Below are 15,150 nucleotides of genomic sequence, written 5' to 3' on the forward strand. Positions count from 1 at the left end.
TAAGTGAGATTCCACAGTTTACAAGATCTCAAAGAAACAGCTCATTTTCAGGTACAGGCCCCAAAGCCATTTGACTATTTAAAGTACAAGAAATCAGTATGAAGAAACAACTCACTAATATTTAGACAAATGTGCACTGCCTAATCTAAGACCAAAGGCTAGAAGAAAATATATATTTCTTTAATTGCCATAAAGAGACAACTAAAGAGCTACAACTTACAGAATTCTGAGCTTAAGGCTAACTTTTTGAAGTCTCTAATATGTTCTCTACTTCCTAATTTCAGGAATGTTAAGTATTAGCACAACTCATATAAAGGTCACAGATCCTGAGAGCTAATTATGTTTCCTCATTTCTAAGATTAAGAGTTAAATGGGGGTGGGGATACAATACAGGGATAGAAAGAAGAGGAGACTCCATAGAAAGGTGCTCAAGAGCAACCCAAAGGAAGTTTGCCAAGAAAAATCACAGATTAAACCTAAAATTCACTGAATTTTAGCAGGGAGGAAAAAGTTAAAATTTAGACTACCATATTAGTAGAACAGTAACAGCAGCTTCTAACATTACTCCTTCAATGGAACGTACTGTTTGAATGTTTTAAACAACTATTTTGTTTTTAATGGTTCATAATCATTAATATTCCTTATGAAAAAAATTAAACCTTCTTCCATGTTAACACAAGGTACAAAGGGAAATAAAACAAAATTGGAAAAAATGTCTAAATCAGTCACATCAGCTAGCAGTAATAATTCCTAAAGAGATATGCTTTTCTTCTTGAGAAAGTTAAAATCTTACTTAAAATCTTTGCAATCGGCATCCATTCCATTTGGCAAACCTCTGCCATTTATTTTAGAATCATCATCATCTCCTTGTTTAAGATCTCTGTTTTGGTCCTCCTCAAATGGAGAAGCCTTGCCTTTTTGATCTCCTTTCTCAGGTCCATCTGTTTCAGCATCTCTAGTGCCCTGAGGAAAAAGAATCTGTTTGATTCTGAATATTTAATAGAACACAAAAAAAGGCACCACAAGGTGACCTAAAACTACACTACAGTGCATGTAAACAATAAAAGCATTGACTCTTATTTTAATTTCGTAGTCAACTAATTTATTAAATTGAGTACAAACCAGTGATTTATAACAGAAGGGCTAAGGCAACCTTAACTATAGCGGGGCTGGAAAAGCAGTAACACCACAAACATGATTAAAATCCCACTTAACGCATAGATGATATTGTTTAGTTACTTTTATATCAACTACCACAAACAAGCAATTTTAGTCTTGTAAGTTATATATTTTAATTAATACGGTTTGACTTATGTAACATGGTTAAGAGCATAATTAGTCCCAGTGGCTCTACTATTTTATGTACTTCGAGATGTGGCCAAAAGAATATGACAACAGCACCAACAGCTACACAATTTCCTTTAGCTCTAGGAAGGGCCAGAAATGTAAACTGACAAAAGATAACCAAATGACCATGGAGTATTAAATATTTCTTTATTCAAAATACTTACAAAAGTTCCCTTCCTAAATCGAGAGTCCAATTTATCAGCAGGAGAAGAACTTAGCACATATTCTACCATGCTCACACCAAGGCCTCCACTTTCTGATCGCGGAGACAGTATTGCATTTACTTCACTGTTTCCATGAAAACCCTGTCCAGATCTTCTCTGTACCATAATAGGTTGGGACATTGAATGGTCTGTTTGGAACAAAGAACACAAATTACATATACATACTTTAAAACTAAACGAATATACTTATGCAAATATAGTAAAGTAAAAAAAAAGCCAGTATATTGTTTTATTTTGAATACTGTTGTAATCTTTATCACAAGCTCTTAATTCTGTTGAGACTCAGTGGCCTGGGCACATTTCTTGAGAATATAGATAGAACAAGCCATTCAGTAAAAAACAGGTTAAAAGTCTATGTGAAGGTGGTTGTTTTTTTTTTTAATAACAACCAAAAAAAGTCAATGGAGAAACATTAATTAACCCAAAGGCTCAGTTGCCTATAAGCATCTATTATTAAAAAGTTAAAGTTCTTCAAATTGATGGTTGCCAGATGGGAGGGTTATTGGAAAGGATGAGTGAAAAAGGGGAAGGGATTAAGATGTACAAATTGCCAGTTATAAAAACACTCATGGGGATGTAAAGTACAGAATAGGGAATATAGTCAATAATACTGTAGTAATTACTTATGGTGTCAGATGGGTACTAGACTTATTGGGGTGATCACTTCATAAGTTATATAAATGTCTAATCACTGTGTTGTACAACTGAAACTAGTACTGTATCAACTGTAATTGAGAAATTTTAAACAATTAGGTTCTTTTGGCAATTCATTAACAATTCAAAACAAAACCCTTTGGTGATAAAATCTAGAATAAAGTGACTCCTAACTTGGCAGAGGCACTTCTCAAGCTCACAGTTATGTACTGGACAAATGCAGAACACATGGCTTTACTGCTATAAAAACAAACAAATAAGTTTGGAAAAACCAGTAATATCACTGAGTTTTTTCTATTCTCAGTGTAGAAGTATCATCTAAAGAATATTTTTTAAAATGCTGTGAAGTTTAAACATTTTCCATTTATTCTTGTTTAACAAAAAATTATTCATCTCGTACAAACACCTTTTCTACATATTTTTGCAACAAAAAGGCAAAATTTAAGATCAAATGGAATACAAATATAATAGAAGATACAAATAGAAGCAATATTCATAGTTGCCAAAAAATACTTTTTTTTTAAAGGAACCAATAAGCTGTCAGCTACCTCTGTACAATACTCAGTATTAGGTCTAAACTATCACAAAGGCAGTCATTGTTTCATTAAGTGTAAAAATTTTAAGTGATTGCTACCTCTTCTAAACCATATTAAAACATATCTATTTTAGAACCTTTATCCATGATAATCAGTTTTTTATTCAATCACATACCCATTCATTCACCCAGTTCAAATATTGATTTTACTGTCTCTTATAGGCAATCACAAACAAGACAGTCCCTGCCTTCAAAGAGATTATAATAAGAAGGCAATCATAATAGAGTATAATAAAAAGAATCCAGTATACTGTGAGAACGGAACAATGGGGTAGCAATGCTTCCCATCCTTAGAGTGAATCCCAAAGGGATGGGTAAGATTTAAAGTGAGCAAAAAAATAGGTGGAGGTGGAAAGAGCATTTCAGTTAAGAGAAACCACCATGTTCCTGCTAGGAGAGCACAATGAAATTAACAATCACCAGTAGCTCAGCTGAGAAGGAAATATGTGGAAAGCAGTCTCCGACACTGATAGAAACAATCTTTCTTAGAAGGACAGTTCCTTTAGAACAAGAATGTGTTATTCATATTTGTACATGCCTGGCATTCAATAAATGTTTAGTAAACAAAATAATTCCATTCATTTATCATGTCTCCTAGTAAAAACTAATACTCGCCTTCAAAATTTTATTCGTACAACTAAAAAAGTTAAGTTGGGAGGAGTGGTACAAGAAATTAACTAAAATTATAAATTTTAATTTTATAATTAAAAAAAAATACCAGGGATATATAAAAATGTTGCTTAAATATTTTATTGCTAGAATTAGTTGTTTTCCAAATATAACATACTAAAAATAATTTCCCTACCACCCATCTTGAAAATAATCTCCATTACCATGTTGTGTTCAAGATGTTTTGCTTTGGAATGCTTTAAAAAATATCTGGTTCTGGTAAGTAAAGTAATTAACCATTCGACCTCTAAAACAAAAAAATCACAGCATGTCTATCAACCAAGTTTTCAAGCACATGTGATTTTTAGCAAAGAAAGTGCCTTTTGTGAGAAAAATGTATCCCAAATAACTGAATAATTTACAATATTATGAGTCTGATCTAACATAGGTTATAATTAACACCCAGGAAAAAAAATTCCTTGAGGGCAAGATATCTCATTTATCTTTGGAGAATACTTTACTATATTGGTTGAACGCAAAGAAAATGCCCACTGTTTTGAGGAAATTTTAGTTGAAATTAGTAGTTACGAAGCTTTTGATCTTTTTCAATTCTGAATGTACAGTATTAATCATTAAAATTTTCTAGCATTTCTTAACTTTTTGGCAATTATTTTAAATAACAAAATTTAAAACTATTAAAGGACTTGAATAAGGAAATTTATACTCAAAATATAAGGTATATTTGCTAATCATCCCGAAATTTGTTTTTATGTAACTTTGGTCATTTTGTATAGCTTTAGCAAATGGCATGAAACTCACTTATAAAAGGAAAAAAATTATTTGTAAAATATATGTTGACAGAAATGTGAAAATTTTACCAATCAGAAACATTTGAAAATATAATCAGTGCTATTTTAGGGATGTAACTATGCTCTTTAATTTACTAATACTGTCACTCCTGTGAGTTATATTCCTTACATACCAGTTACTTTTCTCTTAGAAGTTTCTTGAACCTACGTCTCTCTCCACTACTTATTTCAAAATCTGCTCCATTTTTGGAAATTCTACCTTACAAAGGGAGTTTACTTCCTTTCTGGGTATAGCTAATGCCTAAACTAATAAAGCTAGACTGAGCTGCAATTAAAAAAAGTTAGTCACTGTCCTCTAATACAATTTAAAACTGAAAATTCCTAATGTTAATGTATATTCCATTTTAATGGAAATTCAGAATTTTATCATCAGAGTTTTAACTTAAAAAAAAAACTTCTTAAAAAATCTTATTGTGACAACAACTTCTAATCAGTACGTGGACCATTAGATAAGGGTTAATTTACATCCCAAAATGTGCCTTACAATGATTGAGAAAATCTTCAGCAAAGACATCACAAATTTTCTCCAACTCCTGTCTGAAAGTAGGCGACGCTTTAAAAAAAATGCAAGTAAATTCACGATTCTCACATACAACAAAAACTTACGAGAAGGTCCCCATGCAGTCTCTCTCCATTCATCGTCCCCAAGAAATATGCCTTTTTGTCCATCTTTTGTTGAATCATCAGGTTCCCAAAACTTTTTGGTAGGCAAAAGCTATTTGGGAGGGAAAAAATATTACTTTTATATTTTATTCTAATTACAAAGAACTAGTATGTAGAGGAAAGCAAACTTACCACCAATATGAACAAGTTAGTTATCAATGCTAATGAAAATTCAGAGTGACCTATTTCCTAATTTTTTCTCATTAATAAAAAATAACTCCCTATTTATGTTTGAGTACTGGCTTTAATAATTCTAGACCTAAACATTAAATCAAAGTCTACTTCTGACTTTTTTACATTTTTCAAAATACATAATAGTTGAATATCATGTGAATTTCTTTATAAAATCTTCAAAATACTTACTAAATTTCTCTCTAACTCAATACAGATAATACAATAAAATTATACACTGATAAAATTTTCCTTTACTTCCAAGTACTGCCCTTGGATCACCTCTTATCTATCCTTACAGCTTCCTTGGTGGAAAATGTATTTTCATTCTTACTTCACTTAATCAACAGAAGTGAACTTCACAACTTTTCCTAGGTACTAAGTACTAGTAATCTATCAGGAAGCTACAGATGGAGGACGAGACATAAAAAAGGCCCTCAAATACTTCTGAAATAATCTCAAAGCCCTGTGCTCTATCCTATATTGCAACATACACAGCACATAAAAATTGTGTTGTTACAATCATTCACTAATTACTCAAAGTATACATTTGGCCAATTTCAACTGATACTCATCCAGGTCCTCTCCCTTCTACCTACCTTTCTTAACAGTCAGAGGAGGTGGACCTAGGGATATATTTATTTGACAAAAATAGACTGGTTTTCTGAGATGTGCATTTGGCATTTAAATAAGCATTTGTAAGGTATCCCTCCCTCTTAGCCCAGTCTTTTGGTGCTCATAATTAAACCTATATATACTTCCATTACTACACACTATCTGTGTTTGCCTCCTTAAAGGCACTGTGACCTTATTTTCAGAGAGCTCAGAAAAAAACTGACCAAAATAAAATAAACAGTAAAACCTGAATTGGGTCTGAGAGGTAAGATTCTGTGTGTTGGGGGTTGAAAGTGTGAGTGGAAAGCACAACATGAGAAAATGCAGGGTGTAGAACAGGGTGTAAGGTGGAGGAACAGACATAGGAAGGTCAATGCCGATGCTGGTAAAGCTCTCTAGGTCAGATTATGAGGAACCTTAAAGACATGCTAAAGAAAATGCATATTACACTGAAGCAAAAGAGAAAGGAGGGGTTGGCAAGTGATTTGTTTTAGAAAACAACTCAAGTTGTAAGAATAACTGCAGGGAGATCAATTTAGGAAAATTACAACAACAGGGCGAAGGTGATGAGAATTAAAACAGTACTGGCACAAAAACTGAAAAAACAAAATGGATTTGAGAGACATTCAGGAACGTCAACAGAAAATAAATATAAATTAGAGAGTTGATAAAAAAGATAAAATTTTAAATTTTGGGTAACAAGGTAAATGGTAATACTTTTGACTAAAACAGGAAAAAACCAGAAGCAGTAGCTTTGAGGGGGGAATTCAATTTGGGCGTGTTCCTATCTTTTTTTATTTTTTAATTTTAAAGGAAACTAACTTCTGCTATTTTTTTTAAAAAGAGAAGTTTTTGCATATTCCAATCTTCCTGGGCCGCAAATAATGTGTATTTAAATTATAAACATTTTAAACAAAACTCTGCTCTAACGAAGATCCCCATAAAACACAATCTCTTTTCCTTCCATTTAAATAATCTCACTATAAAAGTTTCATATAAATATAGAAACACAAAATAAAGCTGATAACACAATACTAAAATACTGTACTTGATATATTTAAGTAACTGAACATTTATTCACAGTAAAATCCAAGTTAATTCCTTAAAAATATTATATATATATAAGCCACTTCAGGAAGAAAATGACAAATGGTCAGAGAATTAAGAATGCTTTTATCCTATACCTTATAAAGACAAATGTTTCAATACTAAAATAAGAAAACAAGGAAAGAAAATAATTTAAGAATTTAACAGAGGCATTTATATAGAAGTGGCTAATCTTATGAAATATCAGAAATAACAGAATCTCTTTAAGGAGACTATCCCAAAGTCTTTTGGGATAATGTTCCGTGTAGTGATTTAGCTATAGATCACTGCTTTAAAACACAAACTGCACAACTGGGGGGTGGGTTGGGGTGGGGGGAGGGCTATGTCAAGCACAATCTTACTTTCTGCCAAGCACTGTGCTATGAATAGCTCTTCATTTTGAAAACATTTTTAAGTTATCATGCACAGGAAAACAATTTAGTAGTTAATAAAATTAACACTTCTAACAAAGGCCTTTACCAACATTCTAGGAATAGCTTTCTACGATAACAGTTTAGACACTGATTTTAAATACTTTTAGAGAAACTACTGGCTTGTGACCAAGAATAAGTTAAAACAACTAAATAACAAAAGACAACAATTCAGGATACAATAGTTAAAAAAAAAAAAAAAGATTAAATGGTATACTGGAACTGCAATAAAAATAGACATTTGCCCCTGGAGACTCTTTTACTATAGCAGAAATGGTGAAGCATATTACAGAAAACAAGGGCTAGGAGATCTTGAAGATCTGTAGAATATATTATTCAATACCATTTATTAGTTTCCTAATTCACAAAAGCTCTAAACCAAGGTCAGGCAACTCTATTTATTGTTAATCTGTTCCTCTGTCATCCTTTCCAATTAAGAAATGATTGGGTGGACATACAAATCCATCCTCCAATGATCCACCACTAGATTTAAAGGCTATGTGTTTACATTATGGTGTTTTAAATGAAAGTGTTAATATAATATCCAAACTGAGACAGTTCTAAGAAAGGAGGTGCTATTAATAATTATGCCATGAAAATAATCATGTATCTCAACTGTCTGGGCAAATTAGAATGTAAGGTAACTCTCTATAATGAAAGTTCATAAAAGATAGGCATAGATGTTAATAACTATAGAGAATAAAAGAAACAAGGTAGTTCTCTAGAACCACAGAATGGTACCTTTCCAGACTTTAATCTTTTGTTAATAAAGCATATCAATACTTCTTAATTTTTTTCAAATCATACTACTTCCCCAAATCATCTTCATTCCCAATATCCCGTAATATCACCAGCAAACATTATTAAATGTTGTCACTTCCAATGGGAAGCAGTACTGTAAAAGGTCAAGGCACTCACGAATTTAAACTGTTGTTCAAATACTATTATATAGTCTTGGACCAGTTAATTAACTTGAAATAACATAAGTAAACTGCTTAGAACAGCATCCAGCACAAAGTAAACACATAAATATTAGGTATCTTCACTACCAAAAATATGAATCTTTTAATATTATAAAATACAAGTAACACACTGGCCAGTACATTTAACTGGCTGATTATTTTAGAGTACCATAATGTTATTCATTACAAAATTCCTGTGTATAGCTGTTTGCTTGGTTTTTTTTGAGTCTGAGTATCCTAAGGGGATGATGAGAGACCCCACTACTTATAAAGAACAGCTAGCCAATACATTCACATTTTGTGCAGTCAGAGGTTAAATAAATTGTCCAAGGTTACAAATATAGCTAGTAAATAGCAGCATTAAGATTTGAACTCATATCTCTTTAAATCTAAGGCCTATGCTCTTTACATTTAACTACTATAAGATGGTTCTTTTCAATTATAGTGTAATTCATCAATATTTCTGAAAATTTCCAGTCCTAGGCCACCATTAGACATAACAAAAATAAAACAGTTTAAGATATTATTATGATATTTGGATCATATAATGTAGGTATTCATTACAGTAGACAAAGTTTAAGACAGAATTAAGATAGGGATTTATACAGACAGTACTCTTTGAACACTATTTGAAACAGCTGGTTTCCATTCTACTTTTAATCAGAGGTTAGAGCACTGGATAGATGTGTCATTCATATAAAAGGTTATTCTTATTACAATTTTCAAAGAAGTCAATCTTACTACTGATAAACTTAAGAGAGAAAATGGAAATCTTACTCCCCTACCCAATGTTTTCCACTTCACACTACCTGGGATCTTAGTACATAAATTTTCTTTAAATATTATTGTATCAGAAAAAAAAAAGGAAGGAGCATTATTTATAATACTAAGCTATGGAAATTCTCTCAAAATAAAAGACATTAACTCTGTGATTTAAAGTTAAATTCTGCATTCTCTAAAGAATTTCAGGTAGGAGCCTCTTTCCCCTTACTTGAAAACTAAATAGTAACTTAGTTTTCTCTCTATATATTTATATATCTACATAAGATACATAATAAAACATGTATATAAAATAAAACATGTATATATATAAAATAAAAGCCTCAGCAGTGTAGTTTAAAAACACTGCTAATGTAGTTGCGTTAAACCTATAGATTAGCTTTGTCCTTTTTGAGCCACATGACAGACATAATGCAGATCGGTAGGTCTTTTTGACAAAAATGTATTATGGAAAAAAATGGAAAGGGTGAATTTATGAATGGATGAATACGAATCTGTTTCTATTTCTGGATGAACTAGAAGAGACCTGCCCTTATGATGATGGGTCAGTAAAGCTATCATAATCTACAAAAACCAGTACATATGAAAATAGTTCTATATGTAATGCAGTGCTTTGTACATTACAGATTTACAACAACTTGAGACATAAGGAAAACTTTATTTTTAAAGAAAAAGTCAAGAATAGGCCAATCCATTAAAAAAAGATGTTGCATTAAAAAAATAAACACGGCAATTTTAGAAAACTCAAGAGCCAAAAACTCAAGGCTGCTTTAATTTTTAAAGTGAATGAATTCTGGGATAAAACAAAAACAAAAAAACCTCACCTGTCAGGAAAGGAGGAGAAGACTGGTGAGAGAGAGACAGGCAAAGAAGGAAATCCCAGAAGGTTCCCTGCTGCCTGTGAGATGAGGAAAGATAGAAAGGCTTGTGGGAGAGAGAACCCAGAGACAGAAACCTAAGCTGGTTTCTTAGCTATCTCTTAAAGGTAACAGAATTAGTTGGTACACTGTTAAGAAAAAAACTTAATTAGTGAGTAACAGATTATTTAAAAATACATTTTTACTAGATGAAGGTCACAGAAGCACTGACCTGCTGCTATACGCCAAAAAGGCAGGCAGTCTAAACTCTACCCACTTTTACTCTGCATTTGACATTTCCATTATCCTAGGTTAGATCATTTAGCATACTATTCATTCCAGTTTCTCTTTTCTAAAAACCTCAAATATCCCTCTCCTCCACCCCCAAGTAACTAACTAAACTCTCAACTACTGTGGCTGATCATGATATTTAACTGCAAAGATGTCTTTGGATTTATCAAATACTATTTAGAACAGGAGGAAAACAGAGCCAATCTGTAAATATGTACACAATGTAGACTTGGGAAGTAAAGTGCTGGGGTGGGGAAGGGTGGAGTCTAAATAGAATTAAAGTAAGGGTATGACTCTACTGCTCTTAAAAAAAAAAAAATCATGAAGTTCAAGTTTGTCGCAGATTAGGCTGAAATACAGTTCAAATCTGCTTTTTAAGATATGTTATTCTGCTTTCTAAAGACCAGAGAAAATGAGCAAAAGGAGAAAAACAAAAGCCTTTTTCAACTGCTCCTTTTTGTTCACTCACAGGATAAATAATGCCTAAGCAGCCACTGCATTGCAGTGAACCTGTAGCTTTGTTTAAATAAATGATTCTCTCTCAAATTTTTCTTAGGGCCCAGAATTTTACCTTATGCACTGAACTAACATGTTTACTTTGGCAATACTTATGCTTAAGCACCTTAACTCACCCTTAAATCAGTCCTCTGAAAATGACAAACTCTTTGAAAAACGCTGTTCTGGAGAAGGGGAGGGTTAGCTAGCTGCAGGGTGCCCTCTTGTGGCCCAGAGGAGTGACTGGACTCTTTTTCTGCATCTGAAGAGCACAGCATTGGATGGAGTGAGTCTCAGAAAGGTCTCTATCTACCAAAGTAAAATAATCTCCAGGAGCAAGCAATTAATTACATATCTTAGGTTTGTTCACCATTATTTTCTTTTATCAAAGTTCACATTATGTTAGTATTACAGAACATGACGAAATAAAGATGCTACCACAAGGATTTTTACAATCAATTAAAACTGTCTCTTCATTAGGTATATGGAAAACTAAGTATTTTTGATGCCTTAAAATATATAATTGAGGTCAATGAGATGCCCCAATAAGTCATAGATTAATAGGACTGATAAAATGCATTAAAACATTTAGAGTGCCCACAGTGTCCTAGTTACTCAAAGCAACTGACCTACTGAGACTAAGATAAAACAACGAACTGTAACCAGTAATATGATAAAGTATATATAAAGATCTATAAGAAGTCAGTGAGGAAGTATAATTCTACTGCAAACAGCAATGGGACAATAGATAAGCATCTTTTCCAGTAGAGTCTTGCAGCAGATTAGAAGTTTTTAAGCAATGAGCAAGAAGAGATTTTTGGGAGAGAATAGTGAACAATTAAGTGTGGCTAAAGCAAACATAGCATACATATATAAAACAAGAAAACAAGAACCTAGAAAGGCTCTTTTCTGAGCAAAGCAATTATGATTCATTACCAAAATATAACACATTACCTAACCAAGTCAATCAAATCAACTAGGCACAAATAATTTCACTTAAAATATAAAAAAAAAAAGTTGAAAATCACAACTGCATAATTGCATAATCTGAGATTTTAAAAACCCACATCATTTGGAGGACATAACCAATATTTTCAAGATTTATGGTTAAAGTCTCTGGCTCCAATAATCAAAGTGAGGGATCTATTCTTAGTATTCATAAATATTTACCTCTCCCATTCCCCGAGATTCTAATGCAAGAGCTTGAAAATCATGATTCATTTCATCCACAGATCAAACCTGTTGAGTAACAAAAAAAAAAAATTAGAAGAAAAATTTAAATAGATTATATCGACTATTTTTATACTATACTTCATACTATACTATGAAGCTATTACTGCTGTTAGCATGAGATGAGATGGGCAAGAATAGATTTCTCTATGAAGACAGGTTTTCCTAAATAAAACACATAACAGCAGTCTACATTAAAATCTGTGAAAAAGTGTATCTCCAAGGGTCCAAGGGTTCTTGGGTTACTTTGTGTGCCAAAAGATAACTCTACTAGTTTCTTGAGCAAAGGAATAGATGGAAAGTAAGAAGAACAGAGAAGTAAGTGCAAGTACTAAAATGTAGTTACCATTAAAAAAAAAAAAAAAAATGTAATTCCTACTACAAGCTTATTATTTTGCATTACTTCTTTCAGTTAAGATTTTTCAAATTTCTCAGCATTTCATTATTGGTAGATCTTATACCAATGATAAAAATTTTCAATGAAAACATTCAAGTGGTTATCCAGGGCCACCTCAAAGCAACATATAAATTAATCAGCTGTAATTATATTGAGGTTTAAGAATAATTCCTTTCTCTTCTCCTCAAACTAAAACTAAAGCATATACTTCTATTTTTCCATTTCTAACAGTTTAAATTGCTTTTTATCTTCCATGTGACAATGTGTTCTGGAGTCAGAAGGCCCTTTGCCTCCTAGTGTTAAGTATTGCTGGAGAAAACTATTCAAGCCGGAAGCAAATTCACAGCCTTCTAAGTTTTGTGCCTTACAATAATCCTATTATTTTCCCCCGTCAGTTTTCTCAAAAACTCCATAATATTTTGACATTACAAAGCACTTCTCCCTTCCTGACACACTGTTCTCTGTTGCTACTTTGTCCCTTATGATAATTCTTCTTTTCTACTTTCCTATGTGTCTAAGTTGTTTCTTCTCAGGCTTCTTCACGGACTCTTCATTGTCTCAACTCTTAAATGTTGGTGTTCCCTTAGTATTCTTCTATTCGAGGTTCTCTCTTCTCTACCCTTTGTCCTGAGCCATCATCCACTTGCATTGCTTTGAGAAGTATATGTATATACTTAGGGCCCTCAGCCCCATATTTGTATTTATAAACCAAATCTGTCACCTCTTCAAAATATCCAATTATCTTCTTCCTCCCATCTCTGGAGGTACCACAGGAAATTGTGACATTACCTCTTTCTTCCCCACTTCTAACTTAATTCTTTCCTTTCTTACACTAATATCCAATCAATAAAATCAACCTTCTACCTCATTTAAATATATCCATTTTCCAGCTATCTGGCTGTTCAGACAGTCATTATCCCTTCCTAAAATACTGTAATCCTCTCCAGTCTTCCCATCCTAATCTCCAAATTGTTAGTCACCTTTTAGAATTGTAGTCTGATTATGTGACTGCCATATTTAATCCTTGACTTAAAGATAAAGCTTCAAATTCTAAATGTGGTTTACAAGGGGACGGTATGGGATCCAAATTATAGTTCTAGCAGCTAGTAGTTCTGTAACAGGCTAAGTAACCTCATGGGAATATAATGGCAGCAGCTGCCCCATGACTTGTAAAAATTAAATTAGATAACATAAAACACACTGTACTGGGTACATAAGAATTCAAAAGTTAGATATTAAGAAAAGTTCTTCAATCTTTTTATCAAATAGTACTTGAACAACTGGATGTCCATATGCAAAAAAATGAATCTCAACACATACTTTATACCTTAATATAAAAATGAAATAAAAATGGATTATATACCTAAATGTAACACCTAACACACAAAACTTCTAGAAAAACTGAGCTGAATGACCGTGAGTCCATAAAAAAAACAACTGATGTCTAAACATTTGACTTCAATAAAATCATGCTCTACCAAACAAAACAAAACAAACAAAAAAACACACTAATAAGAGAATGAAAAGACAAAACACAGATTAGGAGAAAAATATCTACAAGCTACATGTCCAATACAACACTTGTATCTCAAATATATTAAAAACTCTTAAAAAAAAAAAAGAACCCAATTAAAAATTGAGCAAAATAGCTGAACATATACCATATCAAAGATATATGAAGAGCAAATAAGCTATTCTTTTCTCCTAACTTGCTAGAAAAGCAGGATTAACAGTTCTCAGACTGAACTTTCATTCACCCTTTCATTAATTCAGTAAGCTTTTACTGGGCATCTTCAATGTGTAAGATTTTGTAGAGAAAAAATTGAAGTAAAATATAGTCACTGTTTTCAAAGAGTTTAAATGAGTCTGATATGCTTCCCGGAAATTGGACTAGCTGCTATCAGACCAAACTCTCAGCAGATAATGATAAACTGGACAAAACAAACAGAAATAAAACGAATAAACAAAAATCTGAAGGCAATGGAAAACTAAAAAACAAACGAGTATAGTCTACACTTAAAGGAAAAGACTGCTACAGAGTGAGATTTTTTAATGAGTTTTTTGGCTAAAGACAAGCCTGGGGGTGAATGTCAGGTGCCAAAATTCCTATAGAGAAAGCTTTAAGAACCAAAAGACAAGAATTTGGTACAGGCAGAGCTGCTGGAAACTGAGCAGGAAGGCTCAAAAAGTAGGCAACCAAATTCTGCTCAGATTTTTAGACAATCCCTTAACTATACATGTGTGGGAGACTCCAAGCAGCCCAAATGAAGGCTACAAGAACTAGGCAAAATGTTAGCTGCTGACCCACCACAGAAGTCACAGGAATTTAGAGTTTGAGTCCTATGAATACAAACAAACAAACAAATGAACAAACAAACCAAAACCCCAATATTCTCCATGGGAATATTACAGAAGAGTATCTGCAATGTAAAGTCTAGAACACAATCCAAAATTATTAGACATATATAGAAACAGGAAAACTCAACTAATAAAGACTAATCCCAAAACAACCGAGAAGTCAGAATTAACAAAGACCTTAAAACAGCTACTATCATTGCTCAAAGATGGAAGAAAACACATGCTCCGAATGAATGAAAACATACAAAATTTCAGCAAAGTAAAACTATAAAAATAACAATGAAATTCTAAAACAGAAAAATATATTTAAAAAATTATCACTGGATGCACTTAGCAGATTGGTGATAAAAGATCAGTGAATGTGAAGACAGATTGAGATTTCCAATCTGAAGAAAAAAAAAAAGGAGAGAGAATGGGATGGAAAAATTTGAAGAAACAACCAGAAATCTCTCAAATTCGATGAAAGCAAAATTTACAGATTCAAAACAATTAGTGAACCCCAGGCAAGCTAAACAC

The 15,150-nt window shown here is 32.6% G+C and overlaps 1 protein-coding gene across 16 annotated transcripts in view; it reads right to left on the reverse strand.

Moving 5' to 3' along the window:
- Positions 1 to 15,150, reverse strand: part of PUM2 (pumilio RNA binding family member 2) — a 79,022-nt gene that overhangs the window by 48,469 nt on the left and 15,403 nt on the right. For 14 of the 16 annotated variants that reach the window (XM_025045803.1, XM_025045800.1, XM_006910260.3 and 11 more), the window contains exons 2-5: positions 11,820 to 11,888; positions 4,905 to 5,013; positions 1,512 to 1,699; positions 794 to 963 (exon numbers count right to left, since the gene is read on the reverse strand). In XM_025045803.1, the coding sequence (XP_024901571.1) occupies positions 794 to 963; positions 1,512 to 1,699; positions 4,905 to 5,013; positions 11,820 to 11,870 (518 nt within the window). In that variant the 5' untranslated portion in view covers positions 11,871 to 11,888. Of the gene's footprint in view, positions 1 to 793; positions 964 to 1,511; positions 1,700 to 4,904; positions 5,014 to 10,786; positions 10,912 to 11,819; positions 11,889 to 15,150 lie in introns of those variants that run through there. The other 2 variants (XM_025045806.1, XM_015588165.2) reach the window with 2 other exon arrangements.

Source organism: Pteropus alecto, unplaced genomic scaffold (assembly GCF_000325575.1).
Source record: "Pteropus alecto unplaced genomic scaffold, ASM32557v1 scaffold61, whole genome shotgun sequence".
NCBI classification, from domain to species: Eukaryota; Metazoa; Chordata; class Mammalia; order Chiroptera; family Pteropodidae; genus Pteropus; species Pteropus alecto.